At 50.1% G+C, this 27605-nt stretch overlaps 1 protein-coding gene across 2 annotated transcripts; it reads left to right on the top strand.

The window, feature by feature from the left end:
• Nucleotides 1-27605, top strand: TRIM16 (tripartite motif containing 16). Of its 2 annotated transcripts, XM_027518041.1 has the most exons (8): nucleotides 1-41; nucleotides 775-933; nucleotides 12130-12397; nucleotides 18834-18929; nucleotides 21635-21868; nucleotides 22188-22353; nucleotides 22820-22915; nucleotides 26000-27605. In XM_027518041.1, the coding sequence occupies exons 3-8, from the start codon at nucleotides 12164-12166 to the stop codon at nucleotides 26581-26583; spliced, it is 1410 nt and encodes a 469-aa protein (XP_027373842.1). In that variant the 5' UTR covers nucleotides 1-41; nucleotides 775-933; nucleotides 12130-12163; the 3' UTR covers nucleotides 26584-27605. The 2 variants fall into 2 exon arrangements, with proteins under 2 accessions (XP_027373842.1, XP_027373841.1); XM_027518040.1 differs by lacking the exons at nucleotides 1-41; nucleotides 775-933 and having other exon boundaries at nucleotides 11623-12397.

Raw genomic sequence — 27605 nt, 5'->3', positions numbered from 1 at the left:
AACGGTTCTATGAAGACCTACAAGACCTTTTAGAGTAAGGGGTGAGTTAGAGATAAATCTTAATATTTTGTCAAACAGCTAGCCAGTTGAACTAACAATCTTTATTACTTAATTCCTTCCTTTCCATTGTAATGAAATGCATGCATCCCAGGGTCTAATTTTGGAGTCTGTTATATCTAATCTTGTGCTGGTTTTAGAGTGATTTTTTTTTTTTTTTGGCCTCAGTGTGCAGCATTCAGGGTCTTAGTTCCCTGATCAGGGATTGAACCTGTGGCCATTGCAATGGAGTGTAAGTTGTAACCACTGGACCACCAGGGACGTCCCAAGTTTTTATATTTAGAATGTAGTTGGAGATACAGACCCGAAGGTCTGAGCTGGAGACGTCAACTTGTCCACTTGGTAACTGAAGGTTAAGGAAGGGATGTACTCATTGAGGGCAGAGCATCAGCTGGGAGAGAAAGTGATCTTGGCTTAAACTTCAAAGAATTTCTTGTCTTTACAGCCAGGGAGAGGGAGAGGAGCAAGAAGAGCAGAAGGGAAAGTAGTGGCCATGAGACAGGGCAGTCAGGAGAAAGAGGGGGAATGTCCTTTGAAGGTTGTCTAATCATTATCCAGTTTTCTACTACATTATCTTGTTTCTTATTAAATTTTATTTTATTGAAATGTAGTTGATTTACAATGTTGTGTTACCTGTTACGCTATCTTGATTTAAAATTTAGAATCTTACAATAACCCTGAGAGTTAGACAAAGCAAGTCCTACTCTTGTTTTTCAGGTGAAGAAACTAAAGGATTGGATGACAAATGACATGCAAACGTGGTTAATGAACCAGTGGCTGAGTTGAGTGCAGACTTGTCTTCTGATTCCTGAGTCTTGGACATCTGTCCTTGGAAGATGACCCCTGAGCTGCCACAGGGGACGTGTCGACAAAAAGGTTTATTTTTTAAAGTTATTAATACTATTTTATGATAATGTATGGTATGAGTTGTTATTTTAAAAGTTGGGTAATTTGGGAAAGCACATTCCAGGTAGAAAGCACAACTACCTGGAAAAACTTCATGCATCTGGATGAAGTACCTGGAATAACTTCATTCCTGCTTTCTACATGTCGATGTGGTGTGCTTGCTCAGTCATTCAGTCGTGTCTGACTCTTTGCAACTCCGGGACAGTAGCCCACAGTCTCCTCTGTCCATGGGATTTTCTAGGCAAGAACACTGGAGTGGGTTGCCATTTCCTCCTCCAGGGCATCTTCGTGACCCAGGGATGGAACCTGTGTTTCCTGCAGTGGCCCACATATACTAAAGCTATGCTTTTGACATAGTCTTCTAGTGTACAATACATTTTATATAACCTTTAAGAAAATATATTGTGATCCTTCCTCATGCCTTTAAATAATGAGTAACTGGTTTTGAATGAGTTAGAAAAGCAAATAGAACAGCTTGGCAGAAGCAAACAAGCCTTGTTGGGTGGATGACCTTCAGTCCTACCCAGCTCCTATGATCTTTTTTATACTTTCTATGGAACATATGCATTCACTTTTTGGAATGAACAGTGGTTGCGGAACTAAAGTCTCCACGGCTCACATCACTAATCCCCACCACTCTCGTGCAACCCTGGAGGGCATGTGTTCTGTGCCTGGGCCTGGTCTGATGTTCCTGGCCCTGTGGGTCCACATGGGTTTCTAGTTTATGGGAGCAGAATGAACACACCCTTTCCCTGGTCCCTGAGAGGAAGCCACACTGTATTTCAAAGACGAAACTTCAGAAGCCCCTATGCTCAGTTGAAGGGAACAAAAAGATAGATTCTATGGGTGTCAGGATGGGTCCCAGGGAGGATCAAGTTTCAAACCTGACACTGATCCAGAAGGCACACACAGGAAGCCAGAACAGGAGGGGAGCACATACCCTCAGGGTCAGTGGAAGCCCTGTTTGCCTGTTCGTGGTCGGGGCTGCAGACCTAAGGCACATTCTGCCGTGATCAGACACCACTTAGCGACTGAACAATGAACAACAACCTACATCCTGAGACTCTCCTGCCTGACCTAGGAAGTGTCCCTGGTGCATGTTTTCTTAGGATGTGGTCTGTCCAGCTTTGAGATGCCGGGACTGAGATGTCATGCTGGGGAGAGAGCCCAGAAGTCTGAACACACCCAGGGTGGGTGGTAAAAAGTCAGAGCAGGTCCTCCTTGACGTCTGTCTGGATTTCTTCAGGCTGAACTTTCCCACCTTTGCCTTTGCTCCCGTTTTACATTCATCTATGGTTTTTATCACCTTTGCTCTCCTCCAACTCTCATATTTACTGTCCCCATCTTAGCATTGTCAGAGAGGAAGACATTTGGAAGCATCACTATGAACAAAGCTAGTGGAGGTGATGAAATTCCAGTTGAGCTATTTCAAATCCTAAAAGATGATGCTGGGAAAGTGCTGCACTCAATATGCCAGCAAGTTTGGAAAACTCAGTAGTGGTCACAGGACTGGAAAAGGTCTGTTTTTATTCCAATCCCAAAGAAAGGCAATGTCAAAGAATGCTCAAACTACCACACAACTGCACTCATCTCAGACAATAGCAAAGTAATGCTCAAAATTCTCCAAGCCAGGCTTTAACAGTATGTGAACTGTGAGCTTCTAGTTCAAGCTGGATTTAGAAAAGGCAGAGGAACCAGAGATCCAATTGCCAACATCCATTGGATCATTGAAAAAGCAAGAGAGTTCCAGGAAAACATCTATTTCTGCTTTATTGACTATGCCAAAACTTTTGACTGTGTGGATCACAACAAACTGTGGAAAATTCTGAAAGAGACGGGAATACCAGACCACCTGACCTGCCTCCTGATAACTCTATATGTAGGTCAAGAAGCAACGGTTAGAACTGGATGTAGAACAACTGACTGGTTCCAAATTGGGAAAGGCTGTATATTGTCACCTTGCTTATTTAACTTATATGCTGAGTACATCATGAGAAATGCTGGAGTGGATGAAGCACAGACTGGAACCAAGTTTGTCAAGGAGAAATATCAATAACCTCATATATGCAGATGACACCACCCTTATGGCAGAAAGCAAAGAACTAAAGAGCCTCTTGATGGAAGTGAAAGAGGAGAGTGAAAAAGTTGGTTTAAAACTCATCATTCAGAAAACTAAGATCATGGCATTGGGTCCCATCACTTCATGGCAAATAGATGGGAAAACAATGGAAACAGTGAGAGACTTTATTTTTTTGGGCTCCAAAATCACTGCAGATAGTGACTGAAATTAAAAGATGCTTGCTCCTTGGAAGAAAAGGACCAACCAAAACAGCATATTAAAAAGCAGAAACATTACTTTGCCAGCAAAGGTCCATCTAGTCAAAGCAGTGGTTTTTCCAGTAGTCATGTGAGAGTTGGACTATAAAGAAGGCTGAGTGCCAAAGAATTGATGTGTTGTTGGAGAAGACTCTTAAAGTCCCTTGGACTTCAAGGAGATCTAACCAGTCCATCCTAAAGGAAATCAGTCCTGAATATTCATTGGAAGGACTGATGCTGAAGCTGAAACTCCAATACCTTGGCCACCTGATGCGAAGAACTGACTCATTTGAAAAGACCCTGATGCTGGAAAAGATTGAAGGCAGGAGGAGAAGGGGATGACAGAGGGTGAGATTGGATGGCATCACCGACTCAATGGACATGAATGAGTTAGAGTAAACTCTGGGAGTTGGTGGTGGACAGCGAAGCCTGGCATGCTGCAATCCATGGGGTCAAAAAGAGTCAGACATGACTGAGCGACTGAATTGAACTGATCTGGGTTCTTCTGGCTTGTCTGAGAGTTAAACGAGACAAATTAACAGGAGGAGATCAGTAAAAGTTTAATAACAATACCTGTACTTGGGAGACACCCAGGAAAACTGAGTAACTTACCAAAATGGTCGAAACCCTCACTCTAAATACCATCTTCAACTCTGGTGGTTTAGATGGTAAAGATTCTGCCTGCAATGCAGGAGACCTGGGTTTGATCCCTGGATCAGGAAGACTCTCTCGAGAAGGGCATGGTAACCCACTCCAGTATCCTTGCCTGGAAAATCTCACGGTAAGAGTCAGACACATGAGTGACCAACACTTTTAAGTTAAAGACAAAAAGAGGATGTTGTAGGTAGTGGTTTGGGATTTCAGAGGGGAGGAAGTCAGTTTACAAGAAGATGGAAAAGTGAATGTTTGGTAAACAAGTGTTTGCTGGGCCAGTGGAGTCAATGGGATGCTGAGTGGAATTCTAACAAACAGACTCGGCTGGATTCCTCCCTGTCCCACACCTAGTTCTCACTGTAGTTATCTCTGGTGACAGCTCCCTTCCTGGAACAGGCCCTTGCTCTACATTCTTTCAGACTGTTCAGGTGAGGTAAACAGATAGACTTCTGTTTTTAAAAACTTTCTAAATTTTATTTTTGACTGCTCTGGGTCTTTGTTGCTCTGCGCGAGCTTTCTCTAGTTGCGGCGAAGAGGGCCTACTCTTCCTTGCGGTGTGAGCGCTTCTCATTGTGGTGGCTTCTCTTGTTGCAGAGCATGCGCCTTAGGGTGTGTGGGTTTCAGTAGGAGCAGCACACAGTTCAGTAGTTGTGGCTTGCAGGCCCTGGAGTGCGAGGGCTTCAGTAGTTGTGGCATATGGGCTTAGTTGCTCTGCGGCATATGGAAATCCTACTGGACCAGGGGTGGAACCTGTGTCCCCTGCATTGGCAGGTGGACTGCCATCCACTGTACCACGAGGGAAGTCCCAGAAAGACTTCTTGGCCTGAAATACCTTTAGGAAAGTGAACAGGGCTCCTTGGAATGTGTGGTGTCCCAGCCTGTTCTGACTGGGGGCTGTGCAGCTGTCCCAGGTCCAGGAAACTGGCCAAAGCCGCAGCTGTCCTGGGACCTCTGGGGTGAGCCTCAGTTGGAACCCATCTTCCATCCCCAGGGTGGGAAAGAGCATTTGTTCTATATTTTAAAAGATTTACTCATTTGGTCAGAATAGGTTGTTTGGCTGTTTTATGCCTAAGCTGTAGAGGGAACTAGCATTTAGTTTGTGTAGTTACTTTGGGTTTTCTCACATGGTTCTTAGAGTTATGTAGGTTGGACAGGGCACAGTTTAAGGGATGTGGTAGCCACCTGCCACATGAAGCGTCGTGCTCTTGGGTTTGGAATGTATGAGGAATGATTGGAGCGTGTGGCCTGGATCCTGGGCTCCCTGTTTCCAGGGCATTGAAAGCTCCCATGGGAGTTATTGGCAGGTCCAGCAGCTAATTATGGCCCTGAGAGCCTGGGTGGCTTGAGGATTGCTGATCAAGGGGTGCGCCGTGACCACACCTCATGGGCAAACAAGAGTGACCCGGAAACAGCCCAGGGCCAGACCCTCTGTGGGTGAGGCAGGAGGTGACCCATGTGCTTCCTTAAGCTGGAGGAGGTCTGTCACTCCAGGCACAGTGAAAGCTGATTTCGGCCCGTTTTCTCTGTCCATCAGCATGAGTTTTGTAGGCTCTGTGGTAGGTGCTCATGAGCAAGGCAGAGCACCCTGTTGGGTTCACAGTCTTGTTTCCTGAACCAACATGTGTGTCCCCCGTCTTTGTGAAGAGCAAGCGTGTGCAGCACGCCAGGACCGCCCCTCCCTCCCAAGTGGACCAGTCAGTCCCTCACAAAGGGACCAGGGGGTAGGGGTGAGGCTGGGGAGGGGCTGCGGTAGCCACAGCCGTCAGGCTCTGAGACTTAGAGCACAGACCCTGTGAGTCTATATTCTTCTGCGGTTTGTTCTCTTAGTTTGCAAATCACCAGAATGATCCAAGAGGCCGTCTTTTCATCTTGAGAGAAAGGCAGGGCTGGGGACCAGTTTGCTGATGGTGACCATAGGCTGGAAAGTTCACTGGACCCACATCCCCAAGTGGCAGGAGAAGTCTGCGCTGGTGTCCGGAGGAGTGATGGTGCAGCTTCCACCTCTGTGGTTCTCAGACCCTGGGATTTCACCAGAAAAGCTGCAAAGTGAATTTGGAGGACTGGTGTAACTCTTCCAGATAACTCTACCCCACTTATTAAAGATAAGACTGCCAGTTCCAGAAAAGGGGAAAGGACACAGCCTCCATTAAGTATTGTCCCTAGAGATGGGTCAAATTCAGATGTATAATTGTTTATTATGTTATTCTTATTTATCTCAGTCTGATGCCTGCTTTTTCTTAATTTCTTTTTGAAAAATATTTATTTATTGAGCTGTGCCAGGTCTTAGTTGTGGTACACAGGATTTCCTATCTTTGCTGCAGTGGAATCTTTAGTTGGGACAGGTGAACTCTTAGAGTGGCATGTGGAATCTAGTTCCTTGACCAGGGATTGAACCTGGGGCCCCTGCATTCGGAGTGTGGAGTCTTAGTCACTGGACTACCAGGGAAGTCCCCTTTCTAATTTTTGACAGACAAGTGTTAGCTAGGTTTATAAATCACAGCTCAGCAGACGCATATGAGAGATATTCAGTGAGATTTTTTTAAAAAGATGTATTTATTTACTTTTTTTTTTTTTGGCTGCACTGGGTCTTTGTTGCTGTGCACAGGCTTTCCCTAGTTGTGGTGATGGCGGCTACTCTCTAGTTTTGGTGTACGGCCATCTCACTGTGGTGCTTTCTCTTGTTGCAGCGCACAGGCTCTCGGGCACACGGGCTTCAGTAGTTGTGGTATATGGGCTTAGTCTGCCCGAAGCATTCGGGATCTCCTCAAACCAGGGATTGAACCCACGTCCTCTGTACTGGCAGGCAGGTTCTTAACCCCTAGACCACCCGGGAAGTCCTCAGTGAGAGTTTTGAAGCTGTTTCCTTAGGGAAAAGGCTGAGAGGCTTCCTTATCCTGAAACTGCCAGACAAGAGTCTTCGGGTGGAGAAAGCTCCTCTTGAGCTCTTCCCTCAGGAGGATGACCTTAAACCCAGAAACCGGGAAGGGGTGTGTTGGTGCTGCTGTTCATGTGGCCCTGAGGGAGAGTGTCAGGTTGTGGGGTTATTCATCACAGAGTCACCCATGAAAGATTAACCATTACCTACCTGCCGACTCATTTCCTACCACTGGGGCTCAAATTCTGGGCAGGAAACCTCCCTCAGTTTCAGAAAGGAAAACCAAGCTGCAGCTTGGCCCTGAGGCCCCCCATGGCAGATGTGATTCAGGGAAGAAGGAAATTATGTTTGTTTTGTGAAGAAGAAAAACATTAGTATTATGTGAGGCTGAACGGTCAGAGGCTGGCGTGGAGGACAGGAGAGGGTGGAGATGTGGGGCTCCAGTTCAGTCCAGTTCAGTTGCTCAGTCGTGTCCGACTCTTTGCGACTCCATGAACCGCAGCACGCCAGGCCTCCCTGTCCATCACCAACTCCTGGAGTCCACCCGAACCCGTGTCCATTGAGTCGGTGATGCCATCCAACCATCTCATCCTCTGTCGTCCCCTTTTCCTCCTGCCCTCAATCTTTCCCAGCATCAGGGTCTTTTCAAATGAGTCAGCTCTTTACATCAGGTGGCCAAAGTATTGGAATTTCAGCTTCAACATCAGTCCTTCCAATGAACACCCAGGATTGATCTCCTTTAGGATGGACTGGTTGGATCTCCTTGCAGTCCAAGAACTCTCAAGAGTCTTTTCCAACACCACAGTTCAAAAGCATCAATTCTTCAGCACTCATTTTTCTTTATAGTTCAACTCTCACATCCACACATGACCACTGGAAAAACCGTAGCCTTGACTAGATGGACCTTTGTTGACAAAGTAATGTCTCTGCTTTTTAATATGCTATCTAGGTTGGTCATAACTTTCCTTCCAAGGAGTAAGCGTTTCTTTCAATTTCATGGCCGCAATCACCATCTGCAGTGATTTTGGAGCCCAGAAAAATATGTGGGGTTCCATCTGACATCAAAGGAGCAGGTGTGATGACAGGATTGGAGGGTGGTCTGGACGTTGTGATAGGGGACTTCCACCTCAGCAGGGCTCTTGGGAAGGGGAGGGGGGCAGCGGGAGAAACAGCACTTTTGGGAAAAGCTGAGCTTGGTAAAGAACCCGCCTGCCGATGCAGGAGATATGAGAGACGCTGGTTCGATCCCTGGGTCGGGAAGATCCCCTAGAGGAGGGAATGGCGATCCACTCCAGTATTGTTGCTTGGAGAATCCCATGGGCAGAGGAGTCTGGAGGGCTATAGTCCACAGGGTCACAGAGAGTTGGACATGACTGAGAGGCTTAGCATGTATGAGCTTCAGTTAAGGCAGGGAAGTGGGGAACTGTGACTGAGAATATTGGGGCACCTGGGGCACAGGGGAGAGAGGGGGTGAATGTGGCACCCTGGGTCAGTAGGGAATTTGGGCTTAGGAGACACGTGGGGCATTAGCCCCAATCTTGAGGTGGTGGAGCATTGCACCAGCAGGCCTGGGGCATGATGGGATGCCCTACAGCCCTGGGAGGTCAGGTTGGAGCTCAGGTAGCAATGTTGTCTGGAAGAAGCTGCATCAGGCCCGGCAGTGAGGGGGACTTAGAAGTTGAGATGAATTCTGTGGTCCTTAGAGGGCCAGGGGCCTCCAGACGGTCAGCATTTTCCAGGCCCGAGCCCAGGCCAGACGTCCTGACTAGACCACAGGGCTTTTTCCCACAAGGTCGGGCAGATCTCAGGTACAGCAGTACAGTTGCCCCTAGAGCCAAACCGGGAATGTGTTTACTGGCCTTGGCTTTGCCAGCCTGCCCACTTCATAGATTAGGAGACTGAGGCTGAGAGAGGACAAATGATCTTCCCAGGTCAGGCTGGCATAGGAATGTCAGGTCTCCTGTTCTCCATGCTGCTGTGGAGTGTCTGCTGGCTCAGGACTCCAATGGGCACCAAGTGCGCGGGCTGCCCTCTTTGTTAACAGGAGAGAAGGGGCAGGCAGGGTGACCATTCGTGAAGGAGAGGCTGGCTCAGTGCCCTCGGATTGGTGCCCAAGGTTGTGGAACAGGTCGGGCCGGGCAGTTACCTCCCCTCCTTCTCCCCAGAAAGATCAGAGGCTCCTGGCATGTGAGTAGACCAGTTCAGTTTCCAGAATCAGGTCATCTAGAGAAAGAAAGGAAAGCAACCCTATTTGTTAAAATCCCAGGAACGGTCTGGGCCAGGAGAAGTCATCTCCTTTCCCTCCCACCTGGAGATTTAAAGCCATGAAGTGGGGCTTCTCTGCTGGTCCAGTGGTGAGGAATCCACCTGCCAATTCAGGGGACTCGGATTCAATCCCTGATCCAGGAAGATCCCACATGCCACGTGGAGACTAAGCCCGTGTGTCACAACTACTGAACATGTGCTCTAGAGCCCAGGAACCACAACTACTGAAGCCCAAGCACCCTAGAACCTCTGCAACAAGAGAAGCCACTGCAATGAGAAGGCTGCGCATTGCAGCTAGAGAGTAGCCCCCACTCGCTGCAAGTAAAAAAGCCTGTGCAGCAACAAAGACCCAGCACAGCCAAAAATAAATAAACAAATAGAATGATTGGGGAAAAAACCCATGGAATGAAATGCAGGGAAACCTCTTCTTGGGTGTCTTCACCAGTGGAGAGGAGAGTCAGGTTGAGGAAACTTAAGAACCTTCATGTTGCTGAAAAGGACCATGTCTAGGCCATCTTGACGTGCATGCTCTCTACATGTTGACAAAAAACAGGGCTGCGCCTGACATAGATTTTTACTGCCTGCCCATCCTCCTACACTAGGCAGGACTTCTTGGTTTGTTTGCTTTTATCTGGATCCTGTAGAACTCACATGGGTGGAGAGCCATGGCTGGGGGGAGGTGGCGGTGCCATGACTTGGACTTACCCCAACGCTAATCTCAGGGGCAAACCAGATCATCCCCACCCCATTCTGTCTTTGTTCCATTAATTTTCCAAATCCCTTGAGTGTATCTGGAGAAATCCTTGGGCAGTGGGGAGCTGTAGAACAGATACAGACAGGGGCCAGGTGACTTGGAATATCCTGGTTCCGTGATGTCCACCTGGTAGATGCTTCGTCTGCTGTCTATCCCCATCTTTCCCCTAAGGAGCTAAATGTTCACGTCTTATCCTCTGGCATCTGTTACGTGGTGAATTGTGTCCCCTCCATTCATATGTTGTAGTCCTAACCTTCAGAATGTGACTGAATTTGGAGACTGGGCTTTTTAAAGAGGGAATTAAGGTAGGAGAGAGGTCATGAGGGTGCTCCTCATCCAAATCTAACTTCTGTCCTTATAAACGGAGGAGATCTGGACACAGGTATGTACAGAGGAGAGGTCATGTGAGCACACGGGAGAAGACGGCCATCTGCATGCCAAGGAGAGAGCCTCAGGAGAGACTGACCCTGCTCAGACCTTGGTCTTGAACTTCTGGCCTCTCGGATTGGGAGAAGATAAGTTTCTGTTGCTTAAATCAGCCAATCTGTGTAGTTGGAGGAAACCCATCACCGCATTTTATTGTTTAGTCGCTCAGTCCTGTCCAACTCTGTGACCCCATGGACTATAACCCACCAGGCTCCTCTGTCCATGGGATTCTCCAGGCAAGAATACTGAAGTGGGTAGCCATTTCCTTCTCCAGGGGATCTTCCCAAGGATTGAACCCATGTCTCCTGCGTTAGTAGGTAGATTCTTTACCACTTAGATACATGGGAAGCCCTCACCATATCTAGGAAAACGTTAATAAGTGGGTAAAGAACCAGCCATCTCTAGGAGCCTCTGGGAAGGTTGTGCAGCCCGAGAGGGCTGTCTGCTTAGTTTTATGTGGAAAGAGACAAGTTCTTCCTGACCCTCCTGATGACCACTAGAAGACCCTTCTCCTGGAATGGAGAAGGTTATATGCAAAAGGTCAGAGACACAGATCTTGTTCCCAACTGTGTCCCTCCTATTCTAAGAGGTGGGAAGGGATGAAGGGCTGCCCTATTGCTTAAGTCCTTACATTTTGGGTCCCTTTAAAAATTGAAAAGAAGGGACTACCCGGATGGCTTCCCAGGTTGCTCAGATGGTAAAGTGTCTGCCTGCAATGCGGGAGACCCGAGTTCGATCCCTGGGTTGGGAAAATACCCTGGAGAAGGAAATGGCAACCCACTCCAGTATTTTTGCCTGGAAAATTCCATGGATGGAGGAGCATGGTAGGCTCCAGTCCGTGGGGTCACAAAAAATTGGATACAACTGATCGACTTCACTTTCACTTTCACTCTGACAGTCCAGTGCTTCTGCTGAAGGGGGCTTGGGTTTTATACCTGGTCGGGGAATTAAGATCCTGTATGCTATCTGGTGGGCTTCCTAGGTGGTTCTACAGTAAAGAATCTGCCTTCTAATGCTGAAGACAAAGGAGATGTGAGTTCAATCCCTGGGTCAAGAAGATCCTCTGGAGGAGGAAATGGCAATCCACTCCAGTATTCTTGCCTGGGAAATCCCATGGACAGAGGAGCCTGGTGGGATATAGTCCACGGGGTCACAAAGAGTCAGACACAACTTAGCGACTGAACACATGCTATGTGGCGTGGCCCCAGGAAAGAAAAAGTTGAAGACAAAAAAGTCAAACCTGTTAAGTTATATAAAGCAACATTGGCTGTGACTGCAGATCTCAGGAATCTCCGGTCCTTTCCAGACTGACCTGCCTTGGCTGAGGTTATAGGGTGGGGGTGGGGGTACGAATGATTTACAGAAGAATAGCTGTTTCGGTTCTGGGCTGGAGGAGGAGCCGGAGCCTGGGCCATTGGGCCTGAGGACCCGGGCTTCCTGGTGGCCGTCACAGTTGGCCATCCTCCCAGCTTATTGGAGTAATGAGCGACCGAGCTGCCTCTGGGGGAGGAAACAGTTAAAGTCCTGCCGCAGCTGCAGTCCTCTGGGCGTGGTTCTGCTGTCTGACTGGGGCTCCGGATCCTGGGCCCAGAGGCAGAGGAAGCCCAGCTCCGCAGTGGCAGACTGTCTACATGGCTGAATTGGATCTGATGGCTCCAGGCCCGCTGTGCGGGGTCCCTGCTCACCCTCCGGCCGCTCTCAGCCCAGACTCTGGCTCAGCCAGTCCCGCAGAAGAAGAGAACCCAGGCTCCCCGGGGAGCCCTCCAGGGGAAACAGGGGAAACTGGGGGACAGGGCTCTGAGTGGCAGGGAGCTCCCAAGGCAGAGGGCCTGGAGGAGGAGGAGGAGGTCCTGTGTGACTTCTGTCTCGGGGCCAGCAGGGTGAGGGCCGTCAAGTCCTGCCTGACCTGCATGGTGAACTACTGCCCGGAGCACCTGCGGCCGCACCAGGAGAACAGCAGGCTGCACGGCCACCAGCTAACGGAGCCCGCCAGGGACCGGGACCTGCGGGTGTGCCCCGCCCACCGCAGCCCACTGATCGCCTACTGCGACCCCGACGGGCAGTGCATCTGCGAGGAGTGCAGCCAGGCCGAGCACAGGGGCCACGCCTTGGTCTCCCTGGACGCCGCCCGCAGGGCCAAGGAGGTGAGTGCTGGGGTCTGGGGGAGAGGGAGGTGGGGAGGCCACCAGGCCTCCGCCAAGGCTCCTGGGGCTGCATTCTCTCAGCCTTGCTACCTGGCGGTACGCCCAGCCTGAATGTCTCTCGCACTTGGCTTTGGATGCTGTAGTAGCTCACTCTGTCCCCACTGGCCCCACTGGCCCTGAAATGCTCCCTGTCCATCTGTCACTCGTCTTGCTAGTTTCCTGCTGTTTCTCACTCAGCTTTCAGTGCTGATCTGTGTCTGGGGGTGGGGGATACAAGGTGTACGACTGAGGACAGTGGTGTCCCCTCTGGTCATGTCTGAGTAGCAATGAATGAAATGTAAACCTTGGCAGAAATTCTAGAGAAAAGAGCCAGAATTTCCGCCTAATTTCTCTTCTTCCCTTTACCCCAAATGAGATATCGGGAGACGGGGCCCCTCTGGAGGTGCCAGCTATGAAATTCAAGACCTTGAGATGGGCTGAGCTAACATAGAACTGGGAACGTCCCTCCTAGACAATGTCAAGGACCACTTCCCTTAGGGAAAATAAACCTTGTCATCAGATAGAGGCATCGGGAGAGACAGAAACTCTGTGCTCACAGCCTGTAATTTTATTCCCATCAGATAGGGAAACTGTTTCTGGAACAATTGGCTTTTCTCTGCCCTAAAGCTGAGAGCCTAGAGAGTTCTTGGGAATGGACTTAAATGCTTTGTTTCCCTGACTTGTACTTCCTTTGAGCACTTTGGTTCTGGGGGGGTGGGGGTGGGCGTGCAGTTGAACTTTGTCCCACATTTCTTTCTTTGTTTCTTTTTTAAAAAATGTTTATTTATTTAGCTGCGTTGGACCTTTGTTGAAGCATGCCAGCTTAGTTGCATGTAGGATCTTGGTTCCTTGATCAGGGATCGAACCCTTGTCCCCTGTATTGAAAAGTAGATTCTGAACCACTGGACCACCACGGAAGTCCTGTGCCACATTTCTTGTGTTCAGATGCTGAGCAGCTCCCTTGTTGGCGCTTAGTACAGCGCCTTGGCTCAGGGCTCCGAGACAGCTGAGAAGGAGCTTCCTGGGAGGGGCAGGTTCCTAGCAGGGTCCCTCTTCCACGTCCTCCCTTAAGTGTGGATTTTATCTGGTGTTAGTAGGAATAGTTCGGAAAGTTCTGTATCCCAGATGTCAGTGAGTCACCATTTCCAGCTCTAGAATCCACTTGTCGACTGTTCCCAGCATCTCTAGTGCCAGGAAACATCCGGTCAGGGGAGCTGGCCATTTCCACCCACTCTTCATGTTCATAGCCACAAGGAGGCTCTGAATCAACAGACAGCTCAGACAGAGCTCCAGGTAATTGAGAAAACTGGTCTTGGAGCGTTGCCACCTGCAACATGCTTCCCTGGGATTTCCCCATTCGGTCCTAGGATAACTACGAGGCGGTGACTCTTCATTCCCACCACATTTGTCCAAGCTCATACAGATGGCTAAGTCATGGAGTGAGGGATGGGAGCTTCTGGAAGGCCACCCACTGAAGGACATAAGGAAGAACTCCAAGGTCACAATATTATAACCTTATTATTTTTTTTAAATGCACCAAAAACCTGCCATACATGTAGTAAAGAGTTGAAGGCAGAGTGCATTTCCCTTGTTCAGAATATCTGAATTCTGTCTTGTTTAGCTGGAAAAGGAATGCATGTACATACACACAGAGGAACAATCACCAAATACTGCAATAGATTTTACCAGAAAAGGTCTCCCTCCCATCCTGGATCCACCCATCTCCTTCTTCAGAAGTATATATGCTCAGTCACTAAGTCGTGTCCGACTCTTTGCAACCCCACGGACTGTAGCCCTGCCAGGCTTCTCTGTCCATGGGATTTTTTCAGGCAAGAATACTGGAGTGGGTTGCCATTTCCTTCTCCAGGGGAGCTTCCCGACCCAGGGGAATAACTCTACATGGGAATAACATCGATCCCCAGGGATTGAACTTGCATCTTTTGCACTGCAGGCAAATTCTTTACCTTTGGGCCACCTGGAAAGCTCCTCTTCAGAGGTAAACACCATCATATACTCTTCCTTCTTGTTCCTTTCGTTAATTCTGTGCCTGTAGCAACATAGATACAATATGAATTTTAAATGTAGTGTAAGCTGGTATGTTACAGAGACATTGAGTAGTTGTCATTCTGAGCAAGGAGAGTTGTTTAGTGCAGGGATCCCCAACCTCCAGGATCTAACCTGACAATCTGAGGTGGAGCTGATGTAATAATAGAAATAAGTATTAGTCGCTCAGTTGTGTGCACTCTGTGACCCCATGGAATGTAGCCCTCCAGGCTCCTCTGTCCGTGGGATTCTCTAGGCAAGAATACTGCAGTAGGTGGCCATTCCCTTCTCCAGGGGATCTTCCCAACCCAGAGATTGGACCTGGGTCTCCCTCATTGCAGGCAGATTCTTTACCATTAATAGAAATAAAGTACACAATAAATAATAGAAATAAGTAATGTGCTTGAATCATCCAGAAAACCATCCCCCTATCCATGGAGGACTTTTCTTCCACGAAACCAGTTCCTGGTGCTAATAAATTTGGGGACTGCTTATATAGTACATATGCAGAACCCCAAATTCGGACATCCCAGGAGGGAGCTGTGTCAGGTAACTCAAAGACACCCAGGACAGTTTTTGGTGCTGAAAGCAGTGGCGATGATAGGAGCAGTGCGGTAGCCCCGGGCCCCAGATCTAGGCTCTGGCCTGTTCACCGCCTCTGTTTGCGGGTCTGCTTGTCTGAGTTTTCTGCTTTTCTGCCCTGTGTCCTTGCTTTCAATTCAGAGTGAGCGTGCCCAATAAGTGCTCTCTCTCTCAGTGGTCCTCACTGCTCAGGAGCTGAAAGATTTCTTGCCAGGAGACCGGCTCAGAAGACACAGTTCCTTGAGGATGCAACCTCCACCAGGATTATTTGGAAAGCCTTAACAGACCTAAGTAAGGCTCCAGAAGTTCCATCTTTCCTTCAGCCAGCCTGAACTTGCTGGAGCTGCTTGCTGAAGGTCACTTTGGATGGTGTTTAGAGCTGCCTGCTCAGGCAAGCCTATCATGCAGAGGAAACTGAGGGTCAGCCACAGGGACAAAGCGCAGCCAGGACCCTGGTCAGCTACAGGGTCTGCAGAGCAACTGGCTTCTCAGTTCTCCGACTGAGCCTCTTCCGTGGCTCCTATGCTCTCCAGCTATGCCTGTGGGCAAAAACTCTGAATTTGGGAATTCCAGGTGTTCTCTGACTATTTCTTCTGTGCTGCTGGGCTCCTAGGGCCCAGCCTTTTCCTGTGGGGACTCACCTCTTCCCCTTCCTGGGGCCAACTTCCCAGGGCCCCTTAACTTAAAATTTTTTTTTTTTTTTAATTGAAGTATAGCTGATTTACAATGCTGTGCCAATCTCCATTGTGCAGCAATGGAGTGACTCAGTTTTAACACATATATATTATTTTTAAAATATTCTTTTCCATTAGGGTTTGTCTCAGGATATTGAATATGGTTCCCTGTGCTATACAGTAGGATTTTGTTATTTATCCATCCTATATATAATTGACATAAATTCAAGCAAACCCCAGAAGATAGTGAGGGACAGGGAAGCCTGGCGAGCTGCAGTGCATGGGATGGCAAAGACTTGGACACGACTGAGTGACTGAGCTGAACTGAATCCCAAACTCCCAGTCTATCCCTCTCCCTAAGCTTTCAAGAGAAGCTGGTCTTAACTCCTCTTACCTTCTCAGAACTCAGGCTCACTGCCAGGAAGTGAGGTTGCATGCTTGCATGCCTGTGTGCGTGTGTGCATGTTGTGAAGTCTGTACCACTTCTGTGACTGCTTTTCTGTTCTATTCTGTTCCTCGCTGTGTTTATCAAACATTATCGAGAGCTTTTTGTGGGCTCAGTGTGCTGCACCCTCCCAGGGAGTGTGGGCTGTAATCAGGAAGCCAAGGCAGGCCCCTGGCTCCCCGGATGTCCAAGGGCTGGGACAGCACAAAAGCTCAGCCGTGTGTTCTGAGGAGGGAGCCCCTAGCAGGTGAGGGGTGGGGGTCTTGGGAGGGGGGAAGGCCTGGGCTGGACCCCATCTTAGATCTTTAGGTCCATTCGTGGCTGCATCCAACCTCAGCACAGGTTCCAGAAAGCTAAGGACAGGGTAGGGATGTGGACACAGTCTCAAGGTGAAGCAAGAGCCAGGTTCTGAGAGCCACAAGTGTCCCCAGTTCTCAGGGGAGCAGTTAACCAGCATTGTTCATGGCCTTCTGCTGCCAGAAGGTGGATGGCTTGAGGCTGTTCAGAAGAATTTCTTCTAGAACTTCTGAAGAGTGTGTTGGACTCAGTATTATCTAATTTGTTTTTTCTTAAACATTCTACTGCCTTCGAGAGCAGGGAGGCTGCCTTATGTAACTGGACTGACATGTAGTGGGCTCCGACCAGCCTCCCGAGGAGTGAAGTCAGGGCCCAGGCGGGACTCTCGTGTTCCCAGGGGGACACACAGAGGGCCTGACACCATGTAGAACGTCTTTCTTTCTCTCTCCTCACTCCCTCTGCTGTTCCAGTTTGCATCTCTAACCTGATCCTGGCCACCCAGCCAGGTGCCACCTGTGCCCTGGAGGAAGAGGCAAGAAACAGTCTGTTAACATTTTCTTGAGGTGCCAGAGGAGATGCTAGAGGGTCTGACGAGGGCCTTGGAGCGTGCCAGTGGCAGGTGTTGGGTCACAGACACGGTGCCCTTTGCACAGCATCTGTCCTCTCCCTGCCAGGGCAGGCAGGGCTCTCTGTGCCCCTGGATGTGGGGCATTTACACTCACTGGCACCCCTGTTCTGCTTTGGTGCAGAGCCTGCCCTGGCCTGCAATGTGTGTGAGGCTGAAGTCTTGGGAAATCCTGGAGCCGGGGTCTGAGGCACCCCGTCATTTTCTAGGAACAGGAATAACTGGAGGTGCTGGTTGCCCGAGTGGTCCCGCCTGTCATGGGTAAGCGGGAATGCCCGCTGGTGGGGTGACTCAGAGGTCCCCATGAGGCACTTTGGAGTCCTTTTCTCCTTTAATGGCAGTCTGCAGACAGTGGGGAGAAACCCCTCCCTATATACTCTGGGGGTCTCCTGGGTCCCTGGGTCAGCTGGGGCTGACCCCTTTAACATGTTCTCGTGTCTGTGCTGTTGCTAGTGTGTGGTCTGTTGTGTCTCCCACCACCTTTTAAACAAGCATCTCATGTCCTTCCCCCCGCCCAGCCTGGAGCGGGTCACTGGGTAAGCCTTTCTGATAGACCAGGATTCTACAATCTCCCCCAAATAGGCCAGATCCCCTCCTTCTCCCCTGCTTCCCCCACTCCAGGACGTCAGGTTTCAGGTGTGGGAAGTCAGTGGACTCCCATCAGCTCTGAGTCACGACTCTGAAGCCTGATCAGAAGTTCCTGGTTTTTGGCAGAGTGAGGCGGGTCCCCTGCCCGCCTGGGCTTCTGTCCCTGGGGCCTGGGATTACCACAGACTTTTGTGGGAGGAAGGGGAGATGCGTCAGGTGCTCCCCACCAGTCCGAGACCTGTTAGGGCAAGTGACTCAGAACTCAGTGCTGACACACGCGTCTGTGAAAGCAGCGAAAGCCGTCCTTTCTGTTGCCACTGTCTCACACCCTTGTGGAGGCAGAAAGTGACGGGGGCCTTTGAAGTTCACAAAGGCTCTGGTTTCCTGTCTTATCAGGTTCTGGGCAGAGAGTGCTTAGGGAGGTGGAGTGAGGCTGGGCGGGGGGTGGGGGTCAAAGCAGGCAAACCCAGAGTTCTCATGTGGGCACTCACCTCGGTTGGGAGGGGTTGCCCTGCCTGCGTCCAGGAGAGAAGATTCTGTGATGGAAAGCAGCCAAGGAGGCACCAGTAAAATGACCAAGTCAATGACGCCACTGCCACCGATGGAGCACCCGCAAGGTGCCAGCTGCTGTGCAGACTTCCCGCTGCCTCCTGTCCTCACAGGAACCCTGTGAATTGAACACTAGCTCTCCCCACCTCACAGTGAAGAAATGCAGTGTGGAAGCATTAAGTCAACTTTGTCCCAAAGTCTTGGCTGCTAAGTAGAAACCCTGGGGTCCCCTCCACCGCCAGCTCCAAGCCCCTGTGCTCCCTGTCAGCCTGTTCTAGGGCCAGATGGCCCTGTCAATTCCACTGACACCTGCGTGACCCTCGTGGCTCTGTTTTCTCTCCTGTGCTATGGAGACAGTGTGTTTACCTGCTGTGGGCATGGTCTCAATGACAGGAGGAGATTCAGCTGGTAATGCTGGCGCACAGTGGACCGTCTCTGCCTCCACGGAGGGCGCCCAGCCTGCTCCTGAGAGCGGCTTCCAAGGCAAACTTTCCTTTCTGTGGAAGAAGGGCAGGTGGCACCGTTGCTTCTGGGGACCTTCTGGGTGCCCTGGGCACCTTCCTCCCTAATGCTGCTGACCTTTCCTCTTCTTAGGCTGAGCTTCGGAGAACCCAGTTAGACCTGGAGCGGAAACTCAAGTTGAATGAAAATGCCATCTCCAGGCTCCAGGCAAACCATAAATCTGTCCTGGTAAGTCTGGCCAGGGTCACCTGCCGGGCTTTGACACACCTGGCTGGCTGCTGCTGCTGGTTCAGTCAGGCCCACCCGGAACTGTGGGACTCGGCTGCAGGCCCGGCCTCCACGTCCGCAGGCCCGGCCTCCACGTCCGCAGGCCCAGCCTCCATGTCTACAGGCCCCTTATATCTTATCATCTGATGGAAACTGTGGGTACAGATCAGGTTGGCTACACTGTAGGGTGGCGTCACCTTGTTGCTGGGATTTGCCGTGAAATTAGTTCAAGTTTGAAAACTGCCATGTGATTCACTTTTAACAATAGAGAATAGAAACAAACTAGTCCTGTGATATGTGTGCATGCTAAGTCGCTTCAGTTATGTCCGACTTTGCGACCCTATGAACTTTAGCCCACCAGGCTCCTCTGTCCATGGGATTCTCCAGGCAAGAATACGGGAGTGAGTTGCCATGCCCTCCTCCAGTCCTGTGATAGCTCTGGCTTATTTTTATATTTGCATATGCTTTTTTGACCAGGAGCAAATGGTATATGTGGGAATCGAGGAGGGTGGTTAGCTAGAGCTCCAGAAATTATGCATCATCTTGGCTTCTTCCACCATGAGAGGGTGTTCCGCATGCGATTCTCACCTGTTCTAAGTCCTGGCAGACAGAAAAGAGAGGTGAGAGTGGCTGGATTTGTGGATGGTACTTCGGGTTTGAATCCTCGGTCAGGAAGATCCCCTGGAGAAGGAAATGGCAACCCACTCCAGGATTCATGCCTGGGAAATTCCATGGACATAGGAGCCTGGCGTGCCACAGTCCATGGGGTTGCAAAGAGTCGGACATGACTTAGTGACTAAACAGTAACAACAGCAACTTGATAAGGCCAATGGTGTGTGTGTGCTCAGTCTGACTCTTTGTGACCCTGTGGACTTAGCTCACCAGGTTCCTCTGTCCATGGCACTTCCCAGGCAAGAATCCTGGAGTGGCTCTCCATGCCCTCCTTCAGGGGATCTTCTGGACCCAGGGATTGTACTCAAGTCTCTTGCATCTCCTGCATTGGTAGGTGGGTTCTTTACCACTGGGCCATCTGGGAAGTACCATAATGGTATGCCAGGCTACTTAGTTTTGGTCTCTCTGGTTTCTGACCACTTTCCATAATAAACTCTAAGTGGACCCAAACAGTTTCACAAAAGCTTCTCGCTAGTGCCAAGCCAATAACCACAACTCAGAGAAGAATGCAAAACGTGAACACATTGGCAGTTAGGAGCAGCAGCATCTTTGCATATGAAGAATGATTCTACCTCTCCATCCATTCATCTACCCATCCATCCATCCCTCCCTCAACCATCCATCCATCCATCCACCCACTCACCTGTCAGCACCAGTACCTGAGAACTACCAAAGATAAGAGGAAACTGTTGAAAACAACGTGGATTGAAGGTGTAAATATGACCTTGACTAAGGCATTTACAAAAGATATGGAAGGACAGACTCCCACATACACAGGTGCCATCAGGCAAATCCCTACTGTCCATCACGTGGAGTTAGTTGTATATGTTTTTGGCCGTGGCATTCCATTCTGCACAGGTAGGCTTGTCCTGCAATGCTCAGGTGCTGTGGCTGCCTTCACATGCCCTAAACGTTTTGTGCTCGGCTCAGACACCAGAGGATGTGCTTTCAGCTCCAGTGGATCCAGTGGGCAGTTTGTTGTTGTTCAGTCACTAAGTCATGTTCGACTCTATGCAACCCACGGATTGCAGCACACCAGGCTTCCCTGTCCTTCACTATCTCCTGAAGTTTGCTCAAACTCATGTCCATTGAGTCGGTGATGCCATCCAACCATCTTACCCTTTGTTGTCCCCTTCTCCTCCTGCCCTCAATCTTTCCCAGCCTCAGGGTCTTTTCCAATGATTTGGCTCTTCACATCAGGTAGCCAAAGTATTGGAGTTTCAACTTCAATATCAGTCCTTACAATGAATATTCAGGGTTGATTTCCTTTAGGATTGACTGGTTTGATCTCCTTGCTGGACAGTTTAATTTCCTTGGTGGGTAGTTTAGCTGGACGTAATGGAGTGCTGAGAAAGCGAATTCATGCTACTGATTTGTACAAAGAAGCCAAATTATTAATTTACTGCAAGAAATATGACTATCAAGTATGCTGAGTAGGTCCATTGTCCAGGCAGGAAGACTGATGTCACAGACTTGAAGAGGAACCTGACTGTCAGAGCTGGGCTCAGCAGACAGTGCACAGTCTCGTCCAATGGATGAGAGACAAAGTTAATGAAGAGTAAATAAGAACTCAGCCCGGGGGGTCCTTCTTGTTTCATGGAACCCAGGATTCAAATGAGAATAAAGGCTTTCTTTTATAATAGGAAATTGTTCCCTAATTTGAGGGTTTCTTGGGTTTATATTGGGATTCTCAGGTGGCGCTAGTGGTTAAAAATTAACCTGCTAATGCGGGAGACTCAGAAGACGCAAGTTTGATCCCTGGGTGGGGAAGATCCCCTGGAGGAGGAAATGGCAACTCACTCCCGTATTCTTGCCTAGGAAACTCCATGGACAGAGGAGCCTGGCGGACTGCCGTCTGTGGGGTCACAGAGTTGAACATGACTGAGCACGCATGCATGGGTTGACGTTCCTGTGTGTTGAGCTGTGATAGACTGATGCTTCACTAATCATTAATGGGTTTTTCACTGATGCTCCCTCCCCGCTCTCGCCACTAGGTGTCAGTGTCGGAGGTGAAGGCCGGGGTGGAGGAGCAGTTCGGGGAGCTCCGTGCTGCCTTGACGAAGGCCCAGGCCGACGTGATGCTCTTCCTGGAGGAGAAGGAGCAAGCTGCCCTGGGCCAGGCCAATGGCATCAAGACCCACCTGGAGTACAGGAGTGCAGAGATGGAGAAGGCCAGGCAGGAGCTGGACAGGATCGCTGCCATTGGCAGTCCCGTGCTGTTCCTGGAGGTATGGGTCACTGCGACGCTGGAGCCAGAGAGACCCTCACTCTGCTAGGTCCGCAGTGGTTGTGGCAGGGCAACCACCCTGTTGATAAATGAGGCAGAGAGCAGCAGAGAACAGGTGTAGGAGGGAGGGCTGCCCAGAGCGGGAGGCCAGACCAGGTCGTGGAAGATGCCTTCTATGTGGTCAGGCGCTGAGCTGGACCCATTACATTTTGTGAAGTACATGCCCCATCAGCCCGTGTCACAGATGCAGAAGGTGCTGTATTGAGTAGAAAGGAAGCACAGAAGCCAGGGCAAGTTCCGCTGTGTTTCTTTTCCTCCAGGAGTACTGCAAGTTCAAGAACACGGAGGACGGCGCCTTCCCCAGCGTCTACATAGGGCTCAAGGACAAGCTATCAGGCATCCACAAGGTCATCATGGACTCCACTGCCCTCCTGATCCAGCTGCTCCAGAGCTACAAAGAGAAGCTCCAGGAGTTCTCCAAGGACGGTGAGACGCCAGGGCTTGTGACATCTCTGGAGGGGTTGGCAGGGGAGTTGGGAGTCAGGAAGGGAGAACAGAACAGGGGCGGAGAGAATGTCCCATTTTCAGAGCCGTCCTCTGGTTGGACCGTGCGGCTGGTGGACACCTACCTTGATGATGTTAACTTACAATTGATTTCAGAAAACATAGTCTCGGTATGCACTTGGCCTGCATCTCCACTCAAGTGCAGACTAACTTCCGAGGTCACTGATGCCTATGCTTTCAAGTGAAACCCAGGTCAGGCTGGGATCTTTCCTCAGTGGATTTTACTTCGATGTGGTCCATTGAGCAGGATTCTCGGAAGCATGACTGGTGTCTAGTCCCTACTTTCCCCAGGAGGCCCAGGGAAGAGCAACAGAAGTGGGGGGTTCCTGTTCCTTAGATTCCCTTGCCCACCTGGACAGGTGAGCATTTACAACTCTTGATTTTCTAGAGGAGTACGACATCAGAACTCAGGTGTGTGCTGTCATTGAGCACAGACATCGGACCTCAGAACCCGAGCCCTGCAGCAGGCAGCAGCTCCTCCAGTGTAAGTCGTGAGCCGCCCTGCTTTCCCCGGGTGTGGATGTGCATGTGATGCTTCAGAAGCAAGGATACCATCTTTCAGCAGGTTTCAGGTTCTTGCAACTTCAGGTCTATCCCCAAATGGTACATTTAAATTTTAAATAAGTTGAATTTCAAAAAAAATTAGAACTTTTAATTTTGAAACCATTTCAGAGTTAAAAAAAACATTGCACAAAAGAGGACCAAGAATTCTGATACACCTTTCACCTAGCTTTTCCAAATGTGAGCACTTTATATAACTATGGTCCATTGATCCAAATCAGGAAGTGAGTATTGCCGGCTGGAATCTATTCAGATTTCACCAGGGTTGCTCCCGGTGTCCTTTTTCTGGTTGGAAGTCCAGTCCAGAGTCACAAATGTTTTGTGGTCTCCTTAGCTTCCTTCAGTCTGTGTCCAGTCCTTTAGTCCTTCTGTGTCCTTCACAACCTTGGCCCCTTTGAAGATCCTGGCTGATTTCCAGGTGGCTCCCTTTTAAGTCTGACTTGGCTGGAATTACCTAGCCCATTGTCCTGCCCTGACATGGAAGTGTCCTGGTCTGTCGGCATTTTTAGAAACACTTATTTCCAATCAATACTTGCTCATAGTTAACAAGACAGGGAGGTCTCATCTCCCAAGAGAGGAAGGACATGTCTGGGTAATCAAGGCTCATTTTTCTGACTTTAATCTCTTTGGAACTCACTGTTCAACCCCACTTCTGCTTGCTTTCTGGGGGTGAGCTCTGGCTAGCCAACTCCTGAACCCTGTTTGCTCTGGTCTTGATGTGGAGCCTCGAGTTTGATGACACTATTCTTACCACAGCTCCTCGTCTGCCCCAGGACCTCTTGGTTTCCAGTTTCCTTTATTTATCTTTCATGCTTCCTGACAGCAGCATATCTATGTTTTATAAACAGACAATACAGTTAATATAGGGGCTTCCCAGCTGGAGTGATGGAAAATAATCCTCCTGCCAATGCAGGAGACATAAGAGACGCAAATTTGATCCTTGGGTCAGGAAGATCCCCTGGAGAAGGGGATGGCAACCCACTCCAGTATTCTTGCCTGAAAAATGCCATGGACAGAGGAGTCTGGTGGGCTACAGTCCGTGGGGGTTGCAAAGAGTAGGACATGACTGAAGTGACTTAGCATGAGCACACGTAGTTGATACAAGAAGCCAACTGACGTGGAGCTGCTGCACGCATTGGGGGAGATTCAGGGGTGGCTTGGATGGGGGTGAACGGGGTCTCTAGGTGGGACTTGGGGCTTCCAGTGTGAGTTGAGGGGCAAAATGAGGGAGGATGGGGCCAAGAGAAATGTCAAAATAACCTGGAGTGTGACTTGAGCATTTGGATGTGTGGAGGTGTCCTCTGGGGCCAGGAAGAGAATATCTGTGTACATGTGGGGGGACTGCTTGAGACTTCCCTTGCTAAATAGTGATCAAATATTTTAACAAATGAGTGAATCAGATGTGGGTGTATGACCCTTGCCAACGCTGCATAGAAAAGCACCTGAATTTCAGGACGTGTTTGTCAAATGAATGAAAACATGAGCCCATCAGTAAATTTTATTTCTTGATTCAGTTCAACAAATAATACAGTAAATGGCAAGCAGTTTGAGCTTCAATAAGGAAGGAAGGAAGTAGGGGTGACTTGTTAAAAGGTATCTGGGACCACTTACCACGTGTATGGGAGTGAGGCCCCCTCCCCCCACCCCCACCTAGCAATTCCCCCAGACATGGCTGGGCATCCCAGGATTTAACTCTGTCCTGATGCTATCTGCCTGGAGATGGTGTCAGAGCCCACCAGACGGACCCCGCTTCAGATGCCAGTCACAATTATGGGGCCCCCAGAGGATCCACAACTTCTGTCAGACTTGGCTACAATCCGAGGCTCCTAGGACCCTCCTTGGATTTGAGCATTTGCTAGAACAGCTCACAGAATTCAGGGAGACACTTATGTTCTCCAGTTCATCAAAGGATGTGATGAAGGACACAGATGAGCAGCCAGAGGAAGGGAGAGATGCTCAGAACGAGGGCTGGGAGGGTCCCCATGGAGGTGGGATCAATTGCCTGGTATGGATGTTTGTCAGCCTAGAAGTGCTCAGAACCCCATACTACTGGGATTTTATGGGGGCTTTATCCCACAAGCGTGATGAACCACTTCCAGCCCATCTCTCTTCCCAAGAGAAGAGGAATTAGGGCTGCAAGATCCAAGCAGAAGTTGGTCATGACTTGGTCCATCTGGTGACCAGCCAGCTCCACCCCCCCATCTCCACACACAGAGTCACCTTGTTAGAACAGAAGACCCTGGGACTTCCCTGATGATCCAGTGGCTAAGACTCTGAGCTCCAAGGCACTGGGCCCAGGTTTAATCCCTGGTCAGGGAACTAGATCCCACATGCCAAAACTGAGATCTGGTGTAGCCAAATAAATAAACGCAAAACGAAACCCCCCAAACTCTACCTCTTAAGAAAAAAAAAGACATTTGTTTAACCCAGGAAATTACAAGGGTTTCAGGAGCTCTGTGTCAGGAACTGGTCTCAGCATGGGATTTTCCAGGAAAGAATACTGAAGTGGGTTGCCATTTCCTCTTCCAAGGGGATCTTCCTGACCCAGAGATTGAACCTGTGTCTCCTGCATTGGAGGCAGATTCTTTCTAGGCAAGAATGCTGGAGTAGGTTGCCGTTTTCTGCTCCAGGGGATCTTCCTGACCCAGAGATCAAAACTTAGTCTCTTGAATCTCCTGCATTGGCAGGCAGGTTCTTTACCTCTGAACTGCCTGGGAAGCCAGTCAAAGACCAAACATTAGAACAAAAGATGGTGCTAGTGCTGTTACCACTCAGGAAATTACAGGGAACTCTGTGCTGGGAGCCAGGGGCAGAGACCAAGTCTACAATTACTGTAAGTCACAGAGTCCCGCTTGTATTCTGTTTCCTGGTTTTCACCCACCTCTTCTCTGGGAGGGAACGGAACTTGGGTAGAAAGGGAACAGAGGGATGGATGTCTTCTCATCCCTTGGAGGCTGGCTAGGTGTGAGTCAGCTGTCAGCCCCTGATCTTCTGTGTCCCCCTCCAGATGCCTGTGACATTGTCTTCGACCCCGACACGGCACACAGGTACCTCCGGCTGCAGGACGACAACCGCAAGGTCACCAACACGGCGCCCTGGGAGCACCCATACCCCGACCTGCCCAGCAGGTTCTCACACTGGCGGCAGGTGCTGGCCCAGCAGAGCCTGTACCTGCACAGGTACTACTTCGAGGTGGAGCTCTCGGGAGCAGGCGTCTATGTGGGCCTGACGTGCCAGGGCATTGACCGCAAGGGCGAAGAGCGCAACAGCTGTATCTCTGGGAACGACTTCTCCTGGAGCCTCCACTGGGACGGGAAGGGGTTCAGGGCATGGCACAGCGATGCGGAGACCCTGCTCAGCGCCAACGCTTGCCGGAGGCTCGGGGTCTATGTGGACTTCCCCGGTGGGGGCCTCTCCTTCTACGGCGTCGAGCCTGAGACCCTGACGCTGCTGCACAGGTTCCAGTGTAAGTTTTCGGAGCCCGTCTACCCAGCCTTCTGGCTTTCCAAGAAGGACAGTGCCATCCGGATTGCGGATCTGGGAGAGGAACCTGAGAAGCCAGGGCCGGCCCCAGTGGAGGCTGCTGCCTAGACACCAATTCAGGTCTCAGACCTGTGCTGACACACAGACAGGTGGCAGTTTTCATTGGAAGACTGACTGGGGGTCTGTGCCAGCGCCTGCTGGCTTTAGAAATCGTGTGAGGATGAGGCGAAGGGTCTCTGGCTGCTGCCCTGGGCTCCTCACTGTGCTAGTCCCTTTGTTTGCAGTAATCCTCAAACCCTAGGTCCCCCTCACCATATTCTTATGATCCCGCCCTGTCTGCTTGGGTGGACCACATGCTGTGCCCAGAGGTGGTCACCAGGCAACCTCAGAGTGATCAGAAAGACTGCAGAGGAATCAGAACCAATCACTAACCTTGTCTTACTCCTGCATCCTCTGTTCTGAGCACCTCCTGAGCCTCAGCCCTCATGATCCTCTTGGCAGCCCCATGGGGAGGTGCTCAACCACCCCCACTTGGTGGGCGGGCAGGCTGCGGTCCAGGGGGTTAGTGAACTCACTCAGGGTCACTGTGGTCATGTGGCGAGTGAGTGGCCGAGCTGGGATTCAAACCTGACATTGAACTTCTAACCACTACCCCACACTGCCCTCCTCCTTAGATCACGTGTAAGGGAATAAACTACAAGCTGAACTGCATTTGTGAGCAGGGAGAGTCTGACAGCCTCAGTGGCTTTTCGTGCCCACGTCTGATGGGCCTTGCAGCTGTGCTGTGACGGAGAGCTCACTACCTCACAGGCAGCTCTCCTGGCTTGGGCACAGCGAGAACTGCAGGACTGTCTTCGTAGGGTCCACGTCCTAGTCCCTATGACCTCGGCGGATGGCCCTAGCACCTCTCTTCTGGAGCCACCTGGACGGTGGGAACGTGTCTAATTCCTTATCCAAAGGGCAGTTGTCTATACACTTAGGAGTAGCTCTCACGGGTCCCCTGGGAATATGTGTGTTTTCACATCCTGTTTCCCAGTTTCCTTGTGGTTTCCAGATCTTTTACCCCTCTGATCACTTTCTCTTCCTTTCAACAGATTGTTCCCTAAAATTAAAAGTGTCCTTAGTCCTTA

Source organism: Bos indicus x Bos taurus, chromosome 19 (assembly GCF_003369695.1).
Source record: "Bos indicus x Bos taurus breed Angus x Brahman F1 hybrid chromosome 19, Bos_hybrid_MaternalHap_v2.0, whole genome shotgun sequence".
Classification (NCBI taxonomy): Eukaryota; Metazoa; Chordata; class Mammalia; order Artiodactyla; family Bovidae; genus Bos; species Bos indicus x Bos taurus.
Note: the sequence above shows the minus strand (reverse complement) of the source record. Positions and strands in the feature narration are given on the sequence as shown.

Coding starts and splice junctions, on each gene's coding strand:
- TRIM16 (XM_027518040.1), top strand. CDS start 11,885: ATGGCTGAATTGGATCTGATGGCTCCAGGCCCGCTGTGCGGGGTCCCT. Junction 18,930..21,634: donor CAAACCATAAATCTGTCCTG/GTAAGTCTGGCC, acceptor TCTCGCCACTAG/GTGTCAGTGTCGGAGGTGAA. Junction 22,354..22,819: donor CCAGGAGTTCTCCAAGGACG/GTGAGACGCCAG, acceptor TTGATTTTCTAG/AGGAGTACGACATCAGAACT.